This window comes from Camarhynchus parvulus, chromosome 5, assembly GCF_901933205.1.
Source record: "Camarhynchus parvulus chromosome 5, STF_HiC, whole genome shotgun sequence".
Lineage (NCBI taxonomy): Eukaryota > Metazoa > Chordata > Aves > Passeriformes > Thraupidae > Camarhynchus > Camarhynchus parvulus.
Genome location: NC_044575.1, coordinates 41265244 through 41286999, shown reverse-complemented (window position 1 = coordinate 41286999; position 21756 = coordinate 41265244). Strand labels below are relative to the sequence as shown.

Here is a 21756-nt window from a genome sequence, read left to right as displayed (position 1 = left end):
AATCTGGATAGCTGAAATAGCAATATGGCTTATTCTTTTCCTTAATGGCAAAGTAAGTGGTGACACAGTTTAATCAATTGAAGCAGTCGGAATTCTCTCAGAGGTACCAGGGTTGAAATTACGCCAAAATAAGAAATGTAGTACTTTGCATACTTTCATGCAAAGCTAGTTTTAAGTTAAGATACAAAGGGACAATTTGAACATGTTGTTTAGTTTTCTGAGCTTTCTCAGTATGTTCATATATCTCTTTTGCTACTGCAGAGAGACTGAAAAAATAAGTATCAATGTCTCTAAACTACATGCTTTCAAAAAAATTATGTAAAAAAGCCTACAGTGTAGTCTGCCAAATGGCTGCACTGCATTTTGTGCTCATGCATCTGAGCTGTTTTCTGAGCAGTGCAGAAACTAGAGCATATAATATGATTTATATATGTCCAGAAGGCCTATCCATGGCTTGAGTAGAGCATCTATAATCTATGCAAACAGGTGGTCTCAGGATGAACTTGGAGTATGCCTTGGAGGGAAAGATCATCTGTGAGCCTGGTTAAAAAAAATGAATAAAAATAACAGAATTTAAGGGAGGATTGCAACAAATGGCATGAGTCTGGAATTTAAGTTCCAGAAAGTCAGGGATAGATAGTGTTTCTTTAAACAGTTTTTTAAGATCAGTGTTTTACTGTTCAATTGTTATACTCATCTGTGATTTTCATTCATCATCTGTGACACTCAACTGGAAAGAAAAAGTTTGTTAGCTTTTAATTGCTCATCTGGAGCCTTGAAGTGCCTTTGTTCTGAAAAGCTATTATACTGGCCTACAGCGTCAGTATGTAGTTGATCTGCCACCCATTGGAGCAATATTTTGGGTAGCTTTCATCCAAAAATAAGTTATTTTGGTCCTCTTAATGATTAATTTACTGGAAGGAATCAGACATTTCTTACATTTAATATGTATTTATCCTTTTGCCCCAGTAACCTTAGCAGGTCTTAGTTTTTGTTGCTATTGAGCATTGAGATAATGATCAAGACTAGTGGAATTATAAAAATGATCACAGCCATCTTGAAATATGAAGTAAAGTTGATAGACTTGCTATGGTAAGTCGGGTTTTACTTAAGTGATGGAGATTTTCAATGCCAGCAAGTCTGTTGGATGGAAGGCAATAAGACAGAGTCAGAACTAAAGTTTACAAAACCTTCATCTCTCAATGTATGTGAGGAGAGAAATAACTTTCATACTGGAGCACTGGAATAATTTTGATTCAATTATTTAATCTCATCACTAGTTTTTATTTCAAATTGTCCAATGATCCACTGTGGTTACATGCATACTCAAGAAATAGAGAGCGTTTAAGCTCCTTCCTTAGGAGTCACTTCTCCATCAAGGAGTTAATTTGTTACGTTTACCTTTGTGGTGTATCAGATAGATGAAAAGGTGGCAATAATGTTTTGATTTTTAATTTTTTAATTGTCCATCATAGAAGAAACTGAGGCCAAAAAAGGCTGTGTGACAGTAAATCAGCAAAAGCACTTTAGGTATCAAATCGGGCTTCTCTTTTATTGCATTGTTAGGCATCTATGCAAACCTCACAGCAAACTTGAAGCTGTAAGTTTAACAGGATGCAAGCACAATGAATACTTCCTGGGGTATGTGATTTATAGGGAATAAAAACATCCTTAAAAATGACATGATAAAAATGCCACTCAGTCTAAGAGAAATGTGTTATTTAAGGATAACAGGGAATGTAAATCCTGAAAAGTTCCCAGGAAAGTGCGAGAAATATGATCACCAATATCTATGGAGCAACTGCAGACTTTCATATCATACCTGCAAGCAACTCTGTAAGTGGTACTACATTTCTGCAGGTAAGAGACATGAGAGGGAGTCTGATGACCAGCAGATTGAGTGTGTGTGTGTAGGGGGAATCATCTTTCACAGAAGAATGGCTGAGGGTGCAGGAAGCTGCCTGGAGCCAGTGGTCCTTTAATGGTCGAGTAGCGATGCCCCTTGCCCAGGCCCCACATCAGATTAAAGGTGAACACTGCAAGATTTTAAAAACTAAAACTGGGTTGTCAAGATATCTTATGTGGGATTTGGATCCTGAATAGTTTGCTGTAGAAGGCAAATGTTTTACAGATTTATGCCGCTAGAAAGAGCTAGAGGAGCCCTTGAAAAACAATGACAATTTTGAAGATAAATATGTTTGAGAGAGGTTTTATGTATGTCAAATTGTCTTTTCTCCTCACAATGTCTACCCATTTTTCAACCCCAAAATGAATGCTTTGCAGCCTTGAATAAAACTTACAGATTCAATTTCCAAATTGCTCTGTTCTATGAAAAAAAAAAAAAAAAAGCAAGGCTGCAACCCTGTTTGGGCCATGGCTTCTAAACAAATATTCATGTAAGACTTAGATTCTGCTTGCGAATGATATAGGCTGTTTCCTGGTAGTTGTAGGTTTCTTTCTCCCCCCTTTATTTTTTCTGTTGGCTGTTAAGTGCCTGTTAAAAGTGTTCACCTGTATGCTATGAATTCAGGGTTACTTTAGCAATCCAAAGATTTCACAAGGATTTTCCAGATTAATTTTTCACCTACTTTGTGCTTTCTCCCCTAAGCAGGGAATAGAGGTTTCTTGAATAGAAATATGTGTTTTAAAAAGCTCCTCTTGACAACACAATGCGAAAGAACTAAACAAAAGAGAAAAAGATAAAATCGTTTCCTCAGCAGTGACATAGATGCAAAACTCATCCACAGTGTAGATGAAAAAAAAACCCAAATCCAAAATGTTTAACACCAAACTGGAAGGAGCTCTGAGAGAACTGAAGTCTGTGAGGTGGGAAATCTTATAACAAAGAGCCCAGTGGTTTGCTTGGTGTTTTCATTCCAGAATGTGTGCATATATTAATTAAAAATTAGCCTTTTAATGTAACACATATACTACTTTCATAAAGTACCAAGAGCACTGGGGGGTATAAAAGGTCTGCTTAACCCTTGGAGCTGCCCTGCTTTTTGCTTTATGAGTGTATTTATAGATATATAATTCATACCTCTGGAGCTGAGCTCTAGTCAGAGTCCTCTGCCACTGGAAAAGACGGAGTGTTTAAAATTTAATAGAAGCCTTATGAACTGTGAGGATGGTGTGGGCAAGCCAGGAATGCAGAGGGCACCAAAAAATCTGATAAATAAAACAACATGAAAAACTGTGGCAGCTGGTTGTTTTCATCTTTAGAGCCACAACTACTTCAGTGGAGTTTCAGGCATCAAACTGATACAGGACAAAAGGCACACAAAAAGGAAGCCTAAAAGATTCATCTTCTGCTGCTGATTGTAAGGAACACACCTTATAGTCTCTCTTTTCCAGCTGCACCTGAGGAGCTTTAAAATGTCATCCATAAAGGCTGCACAATTCATCCATTCCTGCAGGTACTTGAAATTCTGCATCCAAAGTTTGCAATTTTCATTTTATTCTTTTGATGTTCCTCTGAAGTCTGACTCCATTTTTAAGATGGAATACTTGCCAGACAACTAATTCCTTACCTTTCTTCTGCCCTGTATCAACACCATAATTTCTTATTAAAAGACTGAGTTAATAAATTTCAGTCTAATGGTATTTAGTTAATTCTGCTTTGAGTCCTCTGAGGATAAAAAGAGGGAATTATTCAGAATATAGTCTCTGATTCAAAGGAATGATGATGCTAACACAAAACCCAGTATATGAACATCCTCAATATTTTCTACTCTTGCAGTCTGAATTAATTGCAATCGACAGAGAGTAGTAGAGAGTAAAAGATTTCCACAATGGAATACTGCAACTCTTTATCTCAGATATCTCCTTTTCATTTCAGAGACTATATAGTCCTCAAAGTCATTTGATAAAACTGGATTTCTGGTGGAGTTGGTTGAAAAGCATTTCCTAAGTCCCTCCCTCCAACTGCATTAAAAGACATCGGTAAATGCAGTGTTTCCCAACAGATGGCTCATGAGCAACATGAAGGTACAGTTTGAGAGGTCATGAATAATCATGTTAATGTTGGGCTGTCTGTTACTGATGTAAATTATTGCTCACCTTTGTGGAGTTTTAGTGAAACAGAACCTTCCAGAGAGGTCCTGACATCATGTCTAGAAGCAAAATTCTAGAGCAAAACCAAGAATTTTGGTGCCCAGACACTGAACTTCTCTGAACCAATTGAGGCACGCCCTCTTCTATTTCCCACCATTATTTTAAACTTTTATGATTACCTGGTGACAGCTTCCTATTCAGTATAATTATTTGTTGTGTTTTCAGCAGCAGTTGTCCCAGGGACTTGATGGTTGAACCTAATATACGTGCTGAGCACAGCATTAATATGCAGAAATGGTGAAAACATATATACTTATAAAGATGCACAGCTTTCTCTTATTTTAGTCACTGCTTTTTGAAGAAACTAACGCAAACTTCTTTTGTAGTAAGGAAATGTTAGAGGTTCAGGATCTGTCTGCATCATTTCTGGACAATGCTATCAAGTCTGATACTAATAGTAATATGGTGGGTGCACTAACCTGGTAAGAGTACACTTGAGAGTATCATTTGGACTGGACATCAGACACATAATCAGCAATGAAAAAATTCAATAGAAATAAAATAGTTTCATGGGAATAAAGTAGGAATGGTGTAGAGCTGCAGTAGGAAAACCCAGAGAACTACCAAAATGCTAAAGAAGCCCCATAAATTTTGACTTGACATGAAGGCTACACCACCAGGTTAAATACAATTTTAGTAGCATGAAAAGAAGTAATGTTACTGGTGATTCGTGTGGGGAAAGGGAAAGAAAGCTTTTAGAGGGGGACTGAGAAAGAACAGAACCAAATTGCCTCAGACTCCTTCACCCCGTCCTATGCACAATACAATATGGCAATCGACAATATACAAAGAGCACATAACATAAAGGCAAATACAAACTGATTAAAAAATAAATAAACTTATATATATTTTCCTAAAGCAAAACCATACACTAGAAAATAAAAATGCCACGGCAACAAGGTCAGAGAAAGGAAAAACAGAACAAGTAATTCACTTTATCAGCAAAAGAAAGATCAAAACCTATGAGAACTGAAAAAAATTATGAAAATCAGAAACATTATTTCCTTTAAAAAAAGGTAACCAAAAATACATAAAAATATTTAGAAAGCATACCACATTGATTTCATAACAGTCAACTTACATCAACAAATTGCCCGCATGTTTTTTGGCATGAAAGGAAAAATTTACAAAAGAAAGTTGTGTAAGAATGCTCTTGAACAAGTAGCATTGCCACATTCTTGTAACTTGCTTTTTTTTGCTGTTGTTTCTTAAAAACTTTTTTAGCAAAATGTTTATTATTTCTTTTTAAATATATTTGTTTTACAACAAAGGGCGATACAGGGAGGCAACAACACATACATCCACACCACATAACATGAAAAGAAAAAAATCTTGCACCTTAACAAATTTGAACTTTTTCTTTTTTTCTGCTGTTTTTGGTTGTATTTTTTTATCTTATGTAAAGTTGTTAGCATATTGCAGTTGAAAAATCCTGTACAATTTATTGAATTTACTTTTGCTTGTTTGCATATCTACACATATAATGTTTTTTGAAAAGCAAAGTTTGTTGCTCTTTTGCCTTTTTGGTCAATTTGATATATATTTTTTTAAACATTTTCTTTTTTTCTATAATTTTTGTGTGTGTGTGTTTTAAGGAATGGATGACTGCACATAAAATTTTAACAATGCTAAAGAAAGGGGTGGTGAAGGGAAACTTATGGGAAGAAAAAATGCTTAGGGTGGATGGAGTGGGAGTGTAAAAATCTATGAGTGTACTACACAGGAGATGAAGATGATGGGAGTGAATGTGTAAGTCAGTTGCCATGTCCATGTAAGGGCGGTACGGAGTGATCTAGCAGCATTAGAGCTTCTGGCTGTAAGGAAGGGATGGGCAATATACAAAAACAAATGAGCATATTCATGCCCATCAACAAAAAGAAAGAACAGAACTCTAACATTGACAATCTCACAAACCCTAAGCTGCAACTTCTTCAACATGCAAGTTACAAAAAATTAATAATTATAGTATTAATATTTACATTTTCATTAAATGTTCTCAAATTATAAAAACAGTTAAGACTTTTCCCTACTAAAAATAGCAGTAAAAGTACACAAACTAATAATAATAATAATAGTAATAATAATAATAATAATAACCAGAGAGTAAAACAAAAAAACAAGGAAACTAGTTTTATGCATTGGAATTAGAACAACTTCATCTGTAGCTACCCACAGCCTTCTTGTTCTGAGAATCATCTTTTCTGAAGTCCATCAAATTGGCAGTGTATTCTGAGTAATTTGAGGCAATCGCTTCTTGAGTACATCAAATGTACTGTTTCATATGTAAAGATCATGTTTGCACCCCCTTCCCCACTGTCAAATTAGACTGCTTTCATATTCAGATTCCCTGGAGAATCTCAAAAATACAGCTGTAGGATTCTGCCAGTGAAGTAGTTCCTTATTTAAAGACAGAAATAGAGGGAAAAAATTGCAGAAAACAATTCATAACTATTTTGTTTTGTTTGGTTTTTTTTCATTATTAGATTGGAACAAACCAAATCTAAGATAGAAATTCAACCATTGAAAAGAAATACATCAAAATAGAACTATGTAGAGATATACTAAAAAAAAAAGCAAAAGATGAAAGAGAGAGTTCTCTTTGTTCCCAGGAAGAAGGAAGATAAGAACAATTGCTGGACTTTGAAATTTTAATTTTAAAGAAAAAATTATTCCACACACTTTCAAAGATGGACAAACCAGATGCACACATTGAAAGGAACAGACAAAGCAGTCTAGGGACACTTTCATAATTTGAAATTAAAAAATAATTGGATTCTCTTTCCTTCCGTCCCCCTCCCATTCAAATATGTTTTCAATTGTCGGCCAAAAACCCCACCACCCTTGAGTGTTGCTTTTTTTTTTAATACATCTTTTTTTTAATCACTTATTTTTAAAATAAACATGAAGAGGAAAAAAAAAGAGGACGTGCAGTCTGGATGTACGTCATAAATAGACATAGAAAAAGATAGAAGAAATTGGCTGAGATCGACAAATGGGTTATATAATAGCTTAATTTTACTGTAGGATGTTAATAATAATGCATGCTTAAAGTAAGTTGCATTTAGGGAAAGTAGAAAAACAGAAGAGCAAGCAAGGATTTGGGGGGTGGGCAGGCAGAAGGGAAGGCGCGGACAAGGGGTGTACCATCCATGCCTCTCCAGAAAGGGCAAAGCACATTCCAGCAGGATCTCTGCATTTCTGGGGGAGGTCAGAAGGGGAAAAGGGTGAGGAGAAATTATAAGCTACGCTAGGATAGACTTTTCACCCTGACTATGACCTATTTGAATCTGTTCAAAACACCAAACTCCATCCCTAGTTCTGACTCTAACTCTCCAACACACACTGAAATCAGTGACATATTTTTCTGCCTAGTGGCAGAAAATGCTGCCACTGCTACTATTAAGACAGGGACTACTTTCTCCTATGCTAAAAAAGTATTAAAAGTTCAAGGAGCTATTACTAATTAGTTCTTTCCTAAAACAGTATTCCAGATACTGTATGTCCTAGAGGGGTCCTCAGCTTCCTCTGAATTCCTTAATGACACATATGATGTCTGCGTTTCTCTTGTGTAAAGACCATCACTTAGATATCAGAGTCCTTCCAAGAAGGAACTCAGGACCCCAGGCAAACAAACTGTTTTGTTTGGTGTTTTAAAAGACAATAAAATTGCATATAAAGCTCTGGACCCTGCCTAAGAGAAATCTCTCCAGCAGGTGGGAAAATCTGGCTGTGAGCACTGCATGCACCTTAGCTTTCCATCAGGAATGTCAGTAAGATTATTCCATGAGCCATCAAAGGTCATGCTACCATGAATCAGTTGAAGTGGGAGCTATCTTGAGATTGAATTTCTGGGAATAATGGGGATATCCTCTCTGTGGATGTGGCATGGGGTACTTCTGTGACGTTACGATAACAAACAGGTAGGATGTTCTGGTACTTATTAACATGAGGAGCAATAGCACCTCTAAAGCCACTGACCGATCAGTATTAGTTCTGGGGAATATTAAATAAGTATAAATCCCACAAAAATTAAATAGCCTGGGTTGGTTTTAGATGTATTACAGAAAAGTGTCCAGTTCTGAGAGGAGTTATATAAGAGCTCTACTTCAGAAGTGATGAGATTGCACTGACTAACAGCACAGTGCAGCTGCAGCTGGAATGTACCATGCCTATGCTGGGAGGCTACACTGGACTTATCTCCTACATCCCTTTGGTAAACATGTTAGGAAGGGAAGAGGTCAAACCACAGAAGAGGAAACCTAGTCAGGGTATCCCAGGGACAAAACATGCAGGTTACAGGAAGCAAAACGTTGGGGATTCATTTGTGGATCAGAAAAAATTGGTTAGGAATATGAAAAAAATTTACAGAAGCAAGGCCTTTTCAGACCTCAGTGGAGATTTTTGTTTGGCAAGGTTACAAGGCTAGTGTCCCTGGACATCACTCCCCACCAGGATTCCGAGCCTCTGGCTTAATTGTATTTAGGGAGTTTCACAAAGAGGCATGTAAGCTTTGAATTTTAATCAGTATTTGTCATGACTTGCAGCTGGATTTTCAGAGCAGCGAAATATCCCCCTTCAGCACATTAAAATTGAGTGCCTTCTCTTTGATGCAAAACAGACTGTAAGGCATGAGTCTGGTTGCCAACTGCGCAGTCTATGTCAGGCCTCTCCAGAAAATACTTATGCCCTATTTGACGATAAACTTCTAACTCATTGCGTGAGGGTCTGGAAAAGCCTTTTACTGCCTGCAAGATCAAAAGAGAGAACCACAACTGGAGCCAGAGACACTTAAAGAGATGACAAGATTTTGTAAAGGAAATCTTGATGTCAGCCTTACAAGAGGATTTGAAGGGTGCTAAGCATTTTTTTACTTGGTCAATACAGAGGTGCTTGAATAGAAGTAGAATTCTTTGGAAAATCTGGGTCCAGCAATTTCTGTTCAGGCTGGCAAAACCTTATTCAGTATTTAAAAAAATTCTGGCAGTTAATAATAAAAATTAGATGTCCTAATTTGAAAATTGGATCCTAAATGCTTCCACATGAAATTACAAGATGCTATTTTATTACTGAACACTTAGCAAATTATTCCAGAAAAACAAAGACAAAAAAGCATAACTAGTGCAGCTCTTTTTTTTTTTTTTTAATTTTCAAAAACTTAAAGTAGATCAAAGGACTGGGAATATAAACATCTGTATTATCAAAGCTTACAAGTTTTTTGCTTGAAGGATTGAGCTGATAGCCAGTGTTTTCAAATGAAAAAATCCATATATCAACAGGGAAACAATTATACAAAAAGCCCCTTGTTCAGTGACTTCAATGATAAAGTTTTATTATACTATTTTTTGTTTTCAAGTTGCATTTTAAAGGGAAATGAGAAAAGTGAAGGTAATGCACATTTCTCTGTGTGTGTATGTGTGCATCCGTGTGTATGTGTTAAAAAGCAATATGAAAGATGGATGGTAAATTAGCATCTAGGGATGCACTATTGTACCCAGGTTCATGCTAACCTCTGGAACTTCCACGTCTTTTACCACTCTAGTCACAGAATCACAGATTTACAGAATCACAGAATAGGCAGAGTTGAAAGGTACCCACTAAGATTATCGAAGTCCAACTGGTGGCCTTGCACACCACCATCCCCAAGATGAGTCCCACCACGCACCTGGGAGTATTGCATAAACACTTGAACTCTGTCAGGTTTAGTGCTGTGACCACTTCCCTGGGGAGCCTGTTCCAGTGCCCAACCACCCTCTGGGTAAAGAACATTCTTCTAATATCCAACCAAAACCTCCCCTTACACAATTTCATGTCCCTGCTCTCCATTAAAGCTGACAGTTTCTCTCTTTCCTAAGACACTGAATCCCAAATTATTTGAGTTCTATCCACTGCAACACAACTCTGGTTCTCCCTGCTTGTACAAGCTGCCAAAAGAACCTGTTCATTCTTGCATGCTTTTAACCTTTCATAGCGTTTTCCAACCATCCAGCCAAACGAATGCTTAGCATACCACAAGTAACAAATAGCTTATAGATTAATAGGATTAAATACTAAGTTTCAAAGTAAAACCTCTTCCTACACCCCACTCAGAATAAAAATCTGTTCCTGTGATTCCCATCAGCTATCTGCACTAATTTAATCTGCAAGACAAGCGTGTTGAATTAGCTGGTCCACTACAAAACACAGAGATAGGAAGAGCCTAAGAATATAAATTAGTTATATCACTTCTCTTGCACCAGCTGTTTGTACTGGTAAAAAGCTCTCTCATTCTAAGCCCATGGGCACATCTGAAGCTTAGAAATAAAAAAGCAATCCATAGAAAAAATATCTATATGAAAATGACTGGCAAAGTCCCACATGCTGTTCTGTTTGGGTTTGTGTTAATTAGTAGGGCTTCTTTATAGCAATGAGCAAAAAAACTATCATCAGAAATGAAAGCACATTTATAGCTCTGAGAGCTAAAGAAATCATAGGGCTAAACTGCCACAGCAGTAAAGAATTTTTCAGGTGTTTGCCATAAGCTTATTATCTCTTCACAGTCCTTCAAATCCAAGAGTATTTGATGATTCCAGTGCTAAGCAGCCCAACCAGTATCACTGGCCTGAAAGCATTCTTCCCATGCAGCTCTAAACTGTCTCTTTCTCCAGGGAGCAAGATCTGCTGTGATGTTTTTTGAAAGACTGAAGATTGGTATTTGTAGTCAGCCCAGCTATGGCTTTTTTTTTTTTTAATGTAAAGCCAAACTTATTTAATCCTAGAAGTCAGTTAAATGGAAGGAAGTGTTTCTGAAGGGATTTTGCAACCAAAACCCAGATTCTCATACTGACAAACTCAGCAGCAGAGTGACATCCTATAATTGGAGTGGGAGCAGGAATGGTTTACTGTCTTTGGTCTACACATACGTAGCAAAAGTTTTCTGCATATTTATGCAATACTAAAATGTACATAATTTTCTGCTAATCCACAAATATAGAGCAGCAAGGCTATATTAGTCTTCTCCTTTCTTCAGTATACAGCTTTGAAGCAGACAGGTAAAAATACATGGCATCAAGTTGTCCAAATGCTGGTAAATACTTCATGACTTCTGCATATCTTCTCAGTAGTAGCATCCTAAGAAGTCACATCATGTTGGACTGGTTGGACCAAGGGCTGAGATAAAACTGTACAAGGCTCAACAAGGCCAAGTGCTGGGTTCTGCACTTGGGTAATAACAACCCCAGGCAGTGCTAAAGGACAGAAAGTGGCTGGAAAGCTGCCCAGCAGAAAAGAACCTGAGGGGTGCTGATCAACAGCTGCTGAACATGAGCCAGTGTGTGCCCAGGTGGGCAAGCAGGCAAATGGCATCCTGGGCTGTGCCAGAAATAGTGTGGCCAGCAGGACCAGGGCAGTGGCTGTCTCCCTGTGCTGGTAAGGCCACACCTTAAGTGCTGTGCTCGATTTTGGGCTCCTCCCTGCAAGAATGACACTGAGGTGCTGGGACATGTCCTGAGAACGGCAACAAAGCTGCTGAAGGGTCTGGAAAGTCGTACAGGGAGTGGCTGAAGCAGCTGAGATTGTTAAACCTTGAGAAAAGGAGGCTAAGGTGAGAGCTTATCGCTCTCTACAACTACCTGAAAGGAGGTTGTGTACTTCAGAAGTAGGCAGAACACTTTTTCAGTGCAATATTTTTAATCACTTGCAAACTAGGCTACATTTGCCATTTCTGTTGAAAGTTCCTACAAAGGAATCGAATTAATCCCTAAAACAGCATAAGCACATTACATTTTCAAAGTCTGCAGCTAATCCAACTGCAAGGAACTCAGTGGATGGAACTTCCTCCCTTGCTTTGTGAGAGAAGAACCCAAAGCACAGCAGAATCACTGGTAAAAGGTTTCTCTTGCAATGAACTTATTGCTGAAGGAAAAGTAGTGATTCTAGTTCTGCCCTCAATAACCCCTCTTCTTTTAGAATTTCCTGTTGCTGTTAGAGACACAAATCAGTCCTGGTAAGAACCTGTGTTTGCAGCTTGTGTCCAGATATAGATATTGTGCTTTTTATCTTGGAGTTGTAAACAAAATAAAGAAAAGTAAAACCATACAAAGAAAAGTCTTCACTTCTTCAGTGGCTAAATAATCCAGGAACATCCTAGGCATTACTTATGTCTCTGGAAAACAATAAAGATCCAAAGCATTCCACTTTAGAAGTCTCCACTGATGCAGCTACATCTTATTCTCAAGGATACATGGAAATCAGTATAACCTTTAACAGTGTACACACAGTACCAAGGAGAGTGTTGGACAAACTCTAGAAAAGAGCAAGGGTGTTAACATGTAAGCTGGACTATACAAACATGATGATAAATTCCAACTAATAACAATACACAATTTCCTTGATAATTATATCAAGCTAAATAGTGCAATTACTGAGAAGAAATAATTAACCATGTCTTTTCAGCATTGTGAACATAATTTCTTTGTAAAATGTAGAGTGAAGAGAATTTACAGCATGATGGTTGGGAAGAGGCTTATTCCAGCAGGCTTTGAACAAGATGAATTTACCTGTGCCTTAACACCTAAACCTATTTATTTTATTAATCACAGGGCATGATAGGGATCCTTACAGGGCATGCTTTATTCTACTAAGTTTGAGCAATTTTAAGTTCCCTCCCAGAGTAACTGGGGTGTAAGAGTTAAGAATTGAAATGACCTATTCAAGCACATGTTAAAAAACTGCACTAAAACAGGAATAAATAAGCTCATCTTCCAAATGATGGAAGCAGTACAGCCCTGCTGACAATGTCATTTTCCTCATGTTACAAGAAGCCTTTGGAAGTCCAGAACTGAGTCCTAGGACTATGGGAGTTTAGTCTCCTCTTCAGACAAAAACAAGGTGAAACAGTCCCCAGAATGAATACAAGGACTGCCCCACAGCCATCCTAAAAGGCAAGGGCAAGTTCTCCTTCAATAAAATGAGCTGATGTTGCATATACTAAGGCTTTAATCCCCAATAACCTGTAAAGGAAAAATGCTACATAAGAGACTGTTACTAATGAGAAGTTCACTACCAAGTAGACTGCTGACAGGTTCTACAAAATTACCGCTAGGAAGTGATAGAAAACCCTAGGTAGAAACCCTGATAATCTGTAAACATAAATAAATAGAACCCCAGCTCTTCCTCCAGAAAGGAAAAATGGAAGTGCCAAGCTTTTGGGCAGTATGTTAGGTGTTGTTCTCTCACACCACTTCAGACAATGTGAGATGCTCTTTCCTTTTGATTTTAATAATGTTTAAAAGCACTAGAATCCCCTTGAGATCTCAAGCAGAGATGTTTAGAGATGGAATGGCAAATGCCTGTTAATCCATACTTTGACGTCAATTCTCCTACTAGGCAGCACTTGTAACTGCATCAGAGACACAATATAGCTAACTAACATATGAGCTATCTAGCTCTGAAGCACTGCAGGGGGAATCCTTTGTATAGAAGCTTTCAACATGTGAGCTAGTTCTGTCTATCATTTAGAAAAGACAAGAGGGGATGGTGCTGTGACTCAGGCATTTGGGAATGGATCTTTGGCAGGACTTCTTGTTTGTTTGATTTTGGAGGGAAGTTTAATACTAGACATCAAGTGCAGAAGCACAAAGAGAGGCTGCTGTTTTTGCAAATTTTCTTTTGAAAGTTCAGGATTACAGCAATGGAAGGCTGCTGCAGGCAAGTTTGAATCCTCTTTTTCAACATCATGAATGACTGGAATAAATTCTACTGTGATTCAGAAGCCAATGCTTTAAGCTGTTTATCAGAGGTTGCATTACAGCAAGAAAGTGGCTGGGAAGGGTATTTGCTCTGTTTTCATAAAAGATTGGATTAGAAGAGAAACAGATCTCATTCCAAAAGTTAACTTACTTTAGTCATGATGATATTAGTATCTGGGGCCCCCAACATAAGAAGGACGTGTGAGAGCAAGTCCAGAGGATGGTCATGGAGCTGAGGGCTGGGTCTTATTTCCTGTGAAGACAGGCTGAAAGAGCTGGGGCTGTTCAGCCTGGAGAAAAGAAGGCTCCAGGGACACCTTACAGCACCTTTTTCCAGTACCTAAAGGGGGCCTACAAGAAAGCTGGAGAGGGACTTTTATAAAGGTATGTAGTGATAGGACAACAGCTTCAAAATAAAACAAGGTATATTTAAATCAGATATTAGGAAGAAATTCATTATTTTGATGGTGGTAAGGCACTGGAACAAGTTTCTCAAAGAAGCCCCACCCCTGGAAATGTTCAAGGCCAAGTTAGAGCAACCTGGTTTAGTGGAAGGTGTGCCTGCTGATGGTGAAGAGGTTGGAACTAGATATTTGAGGTCCCTCCTCACCCAAACAATTCTACAATTCTATACTATGATAATTGTATCTATTTCAGAATCACAAGTAAAGCCAACATGTCCACAAATAAAGATTGACACCAGAGCTTCCATACAGACTTTTTAAACAAAAATTCAGGATGACTGCTTTTTGCTATTGATTAATTCTGTTTACCTCATTTGTAAGCTGGGAGGCCTTGTCATTCTTTCTCCCTAATCTTCACACCATGATAATGTATATCACACCATCCCAGAAGTTTATTTTCTTTGTTAGAGAAGTTTAAGCACTACCTTTCAAAATGGATGGAGAAGGGGGATGGGGGGTATCTGAGAGTATGATGTGTATTTATTTTTTTTTTTTAACCAACAGTTAATATTCATAGACCAGGGCAAGTCAGATTGCCGTGGATTCACTATTTAAAGGGATATATAGTCATATATTTGAATATCTTTTCCATATTATTTCTTACTGTATTACCTGAAGTATTTACATTTAAATTTCAGGGTCATTGTTAGACAATCAACTGAGAAATGACTGCACAGATATTAACCATCATGTCTGAGCTTCATGGTTTAGTAATTCTCAGGAGCATAAAAATCATGAATACCTGTGAAATGAAAGTTAACTGCAGATCAAGTCTAATAGGATGGAAAGTTAATTAAAAGAGGCTAAAAAAATCTTATCATATCAGGCTTTCCTCCGCTATGAAGTAAGACATTGTACGGTTAGATTTTAATAGGAAAGTCTATTACTATCTCATAGACTCTAATTTCCTTTATCTGTATGAGCCACAAAATTTTCTCATGCAGAATTATTTTTCTGATGAATTCATTATTTCTATTCATATTCTTAGTCTAATTGATGGTCTTAAGCACAATCAAAAAGAGATAGAGCTGGAAACATTATGTTAATAGAACAAACATGTTATTTGAGCAATTCTGCTATTGGCAAACTTGCAGTTTTGAACTTTGTGAATGAAACAAAAAGGTGTTCAAATTTTAACTTATTGCCCTGTGATTTACTGCCTTATTAGGGTATTTATGAACAGCACTGTTTTGAAGTTAGAAGAAATGTTTCAACTTCAAAAGGCTCATTATAGACACTTGAGCCTGTTGCTTGCCTTCTGCAAAGGACATTAAATGAGAACAGACACATGGACCAACATTTTACTGAAGAAGAACTGGCAGATTTGCCTGCTTATTTCCAGTGCCTAAACAATTCTTGCTAGTCTTTCATGGTAAATTTAAGTGTTTAATGCAAAGAGGCTTCTTTTCCCAACCTTCCAAGGCATTGAATTATTCATCAAATTGGAAGCATGCCAGAAGCCAAATTATAAGTTGCTATTGCTGTCTTATAGCTCCATCACAATTCCTTATTATTATTTCATTGTCTGGTAATTTAGTAGTGGTAACCTCAGTTGAAAAATACTGAGAAAGGGAAGCAAGTGGCAACTCAAACATACAACTACAAAGAGCAGAATTCAGCACCGGAGCAATAAGCTTTGAGATGAGATGACAGCTCTGTCTTCATAGGTAGGGAGGCATAACATGGAGTTAACTGGAAAAAACATTTCACTTCTGCTCTTTCCTCATCTTTACCTTTCTCTTAAAAAAATACATTCCACTTCAAAATTCTACCATAATAAGCAGGTGTTTCCTGCTTATTATGTGTCATTGGATGATTTTCCAACCTGAAAAATATCTACTTCCAACTCTAAAGATATTCTTCATTCCAACTTGCTGTCAACCTAAGTTAGGGATCTGAGAGATGAGTTCAGGTCTCCTTTCGTTACCACTCAACAGGAGAGACTGTAGGTTAAGGTATGCACTTGGCAATGTACCCTATTGCCTTCAGTGATCTTACAGAAATATGACGGACTGAACTTTAAAATTGAACATGAATAAATGACTCCGCAGGAAAAGTGAGGGACAGATTGGAACTCATTCCCTAACCCCAGCACTGCATGGAATTTACAGGGACCATCAGGATATAAAACCTTAAAAGTCAGCAGACTGGTGTCTGAAACCAAACACACAGATCAGTGAAAAGGAGGAAACACTGTGTTTGCTCATCTATGACATTCAGGTAGAGCTATGGGTGAAATTATTCCTTTTGCTTAAACAAATATGGCTTTTCATAATGAAAAAAACAATTTTATTTAGAAACATTTCCTGTCCTTTACTAATGCAATTCTTCTTTTAAACTCAGCAGTAGTTTATCCTCTTCCACCTCTCAACTGTTGCATGCGCTACAAATAATTTTCTCCCTGCACTGCTCCATGTTTTGCTCAACTAAAGCTTGTTAGTGAGACACCTCAAGAAGTATCCTTTAAACGTCTCTGATTATTGTATTTATGAAAAGCAGACAATAGCATTCATCACTCCTACTAAAGGTCTGAAAAGCTTCTTTTAAACACCCTCAGAACACGTTTCAAATCTGAGATAAACAATGCCACTGAAGTAGTAACAGTGCATTTCTGGTCAAACACCTTACCTGGCATAAAGGGCTGGGTGCTCTGTTAGATAAGATCAAGAAGATCCATAACACTATCAAGTGCAGAAATAAAAATGGAAGTAGTAATGGCTTACTTTAAAGACAGAAAAAAGCAAAAGGAAGGTTTATCCCTGCTCCTTTCCAGAATATTAATGTGCAGAATACAGATGCACCAGCTGGACTCAAAAAAGTGAGTGAAAGTCAGAAGCTGCCTAATCTCAGAAAATCAACAGACATTCCTTATGTATTCAAACAGTGTAGAATAAAGTAAAGCATTGTAATGAAATACAGTAAAAAATGTAGATGATACGCACCTTATTAAAACAAGCTGCTGTATTTGACAGCTGAGCTTTGAAATGCTCCAGCTAAAGTCTCTCCTCTCTGTTAAATCACCTGGACTTTTTTTTCCAGTCTGTGATTTAAGGTCTAGCTAACTCTATATAGTGATTTTTTCCACATATAACTGTACAAAAGCCCTAATACTATAAACTGCTAAATACTTTCTACTTTCATTAATCCCAAGTCACTCAACATCTCATCAGGCTGCCAGTTTTTTCCAGCCATGTGGTTAATGTAATTAGCAAATATGCAGGCATATGCATATATACAGGAATCTACACAATTTTTTTCCATTTTTTTTTACTATGAAAGTATTTAATTTGCATCCAAATTCCAAACTGCTTTAGACATCCAAGTGCTGACTCTTTCCTTTCCTAAAAGAAAAATCAATATCCTGTTCACAAATGCTGGGGACAAATGCTTTGGAAGAGAGTTATAAAACAAGTGAGGAATGTGGCAGAAAAGTTATGCTTTTGGTAATTTAAGCCTACTACCAAACGTAGTCTCCCAGGAATTCCTCGTACATACACTTGGGGTTTTATTCTGTATATGCTATGAATTACCTAATCTACTCTTTCTGATTTAATGTTCAGTTCTGGCAAACAATCCTACTTCTGAAACTTAAGAGCATGATTTTCTACTCACCTGCAGAAGTTTTACACTGATAATGCTTATATGCATTATTGCTAACTTACATTAGCAGTAAATGAGAGGTACAGCATGTGCATAGTTTCTTACAGCGGAATCAGAGAAACCTAAAATATGACATGCAGTCTATATCCTGGGGAGAGGATATTACCAGCACTCTGTTTGCACATCTAAGATATTTTCTAGAACCATCTGAAAACTGTAATAATATTACATAACTGAACAACACTTACGGGTTTTCATATACATTTACTATATGTAACCGATATATATAGTTTTTTTTTCTTTGCTTTCTATTTCCAGCACCTTTCTCAGTGCTCCAGTCAGAGACATAAAGCTCAAATTTATTGGGTTTTATAAAAGGAAACTGAATTTGCCATCCCTTAATCCTTTCTTGCAAAGAATCTCCTTCCTCCGCACCAGGTCCCTACGCTTATTAAGCTCCCCAGCTACATTCAGAACCCTGGTGCTGTATAAGCAGAGGCGTCACTGTAATGGAGCAGAGAGATAACAGTGCCTCTACTTAGCTTTGTCAGCACTGCCCCTGAAATTATGTGTACAGTTCTGCGCATTTCATTACCAGAACAGAACAGCACAAGACAATGGAAAAGAGAAAAACGATAAAGAACTGCTGTTCAACAAGGAACAACAATCATTGCTCTAAGCTGATGTCTAAAATCTTTGCCTTCACTGTAGATAGCTTCATCATCTTGGTTTGTACTTGCTGAAATCTCCCTTGAATTAGAAAATTGATGTAATATGACACACAGAGTAAAAGCTGTCATTGCTCTAACATGGCTAGATCCCCAGAAAAATGACCTCCTGGTGTGTGTATCTGTCTGAAGATTTGAGAATTCTGAAGGATCAAAATACAACTTTTGTTTAAAAGTAGAGGAGAGATTAACTAAGGTTGGAAACTGAAAGAAGAAGTAAGACTCCAAGGTCAAATTTCAAGTTCTGTCATTCAGCTAAACCTTAAGGGCTCGGTCTACAAAAGGATTGACTATCTCTTGTCAGTGTATAAATCTAAAATTTAGATCCTAGAAGCAAATGCTCAACTGCTCTAATATCCACAAAGCTCCCCTTAGCTGCTAGAAAAATCATGGCAATATAGCTATAAAATGTTGGGGCTATTGGACACTCACATTTGCAGTCAAGGATATATCTCAAGGATATAACTATTAAAATTCATTTAAAATAAGCATCTTGAATGTGCAGCTGGCTTCTGAGATTAAATGCCAATATTAAAATACAATAAACAATATTGCTTGTATAGGGATTTTAAGGCAAAATCCATAGGTGTCAACAGCAATTCATATTCTGAAGATCGTCAAAAATCTGGGCCTTCACAAAATGTCTGCTACTACAGTAGTCCAAATGGCTTTGACCTGACTTGCTGTTTAGACTCCTAATTAATTAGCTTTAATGAAATGTAAGCAAATTTGGTTGTGAAAAAGAAACAAGACTGTTCCAGTTCCTCAGGATACTTTAAACATTTCATGTGAATATAGTGTTCTTACATGAGGCATGCCAAGCTTGGCAGGTCTTAAGAGTTTCTTAAACTATCTGAATTGGCAGCTTGTGTTTGGACACTTGCCACCTACAAGACAGGCCAACAGAAAACTTGCAGCTTGTCATCAGGAAGGAAAGGTCATCTGAGAGGCAAAAGAAAAAAAGTCACCAGGAGAATAAAAAAATCTACTGGCTCAATAGTAAATGACACATAGATGATTGGGGTTCATTTTTCCTATGCTATCACATCTTTGTGTTTGCTGTGGACAGCACTAACTGCTCAGCAGAGAACTGTGTGAATCCTTTCCAGAGGAGGCAAGCTAGGGGGAAAACTGCTGTACCAGGATTCCCCGCTCTTCTTGCACGGAGGAAGAATTACTAACAGAGTGAGTTAGACACACAAATGGCTGCTTTCATCTTTCAACAATCCCGTTATTAGAATAGAGGTGCTGCAGGCACAACATCTGCAGTTTGTTTTGCCATCTGTTTCTAAAAATATCATCTCACTGAAAGAGAATTTTTTTCCTGTCTCTCAAAATCATTTTTGTTTGCTTTTTCTTTCCAAGGCAAAAGTGATGGATTTGGAAAATGGCATATGTGGGAAAGATCACTCAGCTTCAGGGGTGGACTTTATCATTGCTATTCAAAATACAATTAAAAGCTGTGAATAAAACAACTGAAAATTTTGAAATATACTGGCTCAACTCCTTTGATGAATGTAATCAAAGAGCTTAGTCTTCTAACGTAATTCCTACAGAGCTAGTGACAGATGTTTCCCATGCAGGAAATTATGGTTTAATGTTCTGGGGAACCTAATGGGGGAGAAAAGAATTTGAAAAACTGAAAAGAATTACAAGAAGCTCCAAAGTTATTTACAGGTGAAGTTTAGTAGTCATATTTTCAGAAATCAAAAAAAGGAGACAAATTAAGTGGGGGGACAAAAGAAGTTCCCATTAAATACTTCAAAACTTAAGTTTGCTTCATAATTATAGATTTTGTTAGAATGCAATTTTCACTTTTTTTAAAGCACCAATTTCAAAACACAAAAAAAAAAAAAAATCAAACCCAGCATTTTAGGGGTCAAGGACCCTTTTCTTGTTTTGGATATGACACAGACAGCTCACAAAAGACTAGATGGAGTCCCTACTGTATTTTGACAGCACCAAATCTTCATTTTTTACTAAGAAAAACTAAGGCGTGAATATATTCAACTAATTTTCAGTCTCTAAATTCCTTTGGGGCTTATTTGGTATGCTTAAGCATGTGAAGCAAAGGGTGTGAGAGACTGAAATGTTAAAGACCCAAACAACTGGCCATTTGCAAAAGCAGCAGGTGCTTTGCTGAGGCCAGGTTTGCACCCCCACACCAAAGGGGCAGAGGAGACTTTTGGGTGCATGGTGGCAAAACCTCTGACCTGTGTAAGAACAGTCCCAGTGCCAAGGAGGAGTCTTCCACCAGTGGACTGCATATGATCCACAATGTTCCAGGGAATGCCACCCATCACCAGTGGGAATAAGGGCAGATCAGGTAGTACGGCCATTTTACTGAACAAAAGAGCACTTTATTTTATTTCAGATACATAAATACTCCCACTTCACTGACATTCTCTCCAGCTGTCAAACCTTTTTAATCCTCTCCACAGGTCTCTGAGAGTCCCCAGAAGCCTGGCAGAGGTAAATGATTCAGAACCTCACCAAAGACACCTCCCTGCTGTGAGTTCAGATGCGTGACAGGGATCTTCTGGTTCTGACTGTTCCCGGATCTCAAACGTGAGTCACACATGCCCTCACTCACAAAACACCCTCCCAGAATGATGGGATGTACTACCAGCTTTCTGAGGTATACAAAAGCCAAAGACCTGAACTAACAGAACATAACACGTGCATGAGAAAGAGGATAAGGCCAGATTCAATCTATTTGTTCCACATTTGCTTATAAAGCTCCCAAACAAGTTTATTCTACTATTTCAGTTCCCCAAAGTGCTTCTTTTAGCCAGAACATAAACATGGCATGAACAAATGTATAAATATACACACATGTACAGAAAGAGAGAGGGAGCATGTGTGCACGTTTTGCAGTATATTAATCATCCCTGTCTTAGCACTGAAAAAATTAGCATACAGAATCTCCAGGCACTCCACAGTAGACTTGTTACTGAATGGAGAGAGGTCAGAAGAAGAGAATAAAATTTTATTTTGATGCATTAGAAAATATCCATAACTATTTACAGGACTACTTTTGCTCTTTTCATCGGTCAAATACAAAATTTATGAACTCCCCAAGATGTCAGCAGTGAAATCAGTAGTTGCTAAAACTAGTATCTAAAA

General features: G+C 37.5%; 1 protein-coding gene across 16 annotated transcripts in view; it reads right to left on the bottom strand.

Annotated features, from left to right (window-relative positions):
• The window catches only part of NRXN3 (neurexin 3), a 964190-nt gene that overhangs the window by 5418 nt on the left and 937016 nt on the right, over positions 1 to 21756 (bottom strand). For 2 of the 16 annotated variants that reach the window (XR_004060782.1, XR_004060783.1), the window contains exon 21: positions 5195 to 5927. The exons of 13 other annotated variants lie outside the window; for them this stretch is intronic. Coding sequence is in view for 1 of the 3 variants with exons in the window: in XM_030949976.1 (XP_030805836.1) it covers positions 5818 to 5927 (110 nt within the window). In the remaining 2 variants the exon portion in view is untranslated. Of the gene's footprint in view, positions 1 to 5133; positions 5928 to 21756 lie in introns of those variants that run through there. One more of the 16 variants, XM_030949976.1, reaches the window with a different exon arrangement.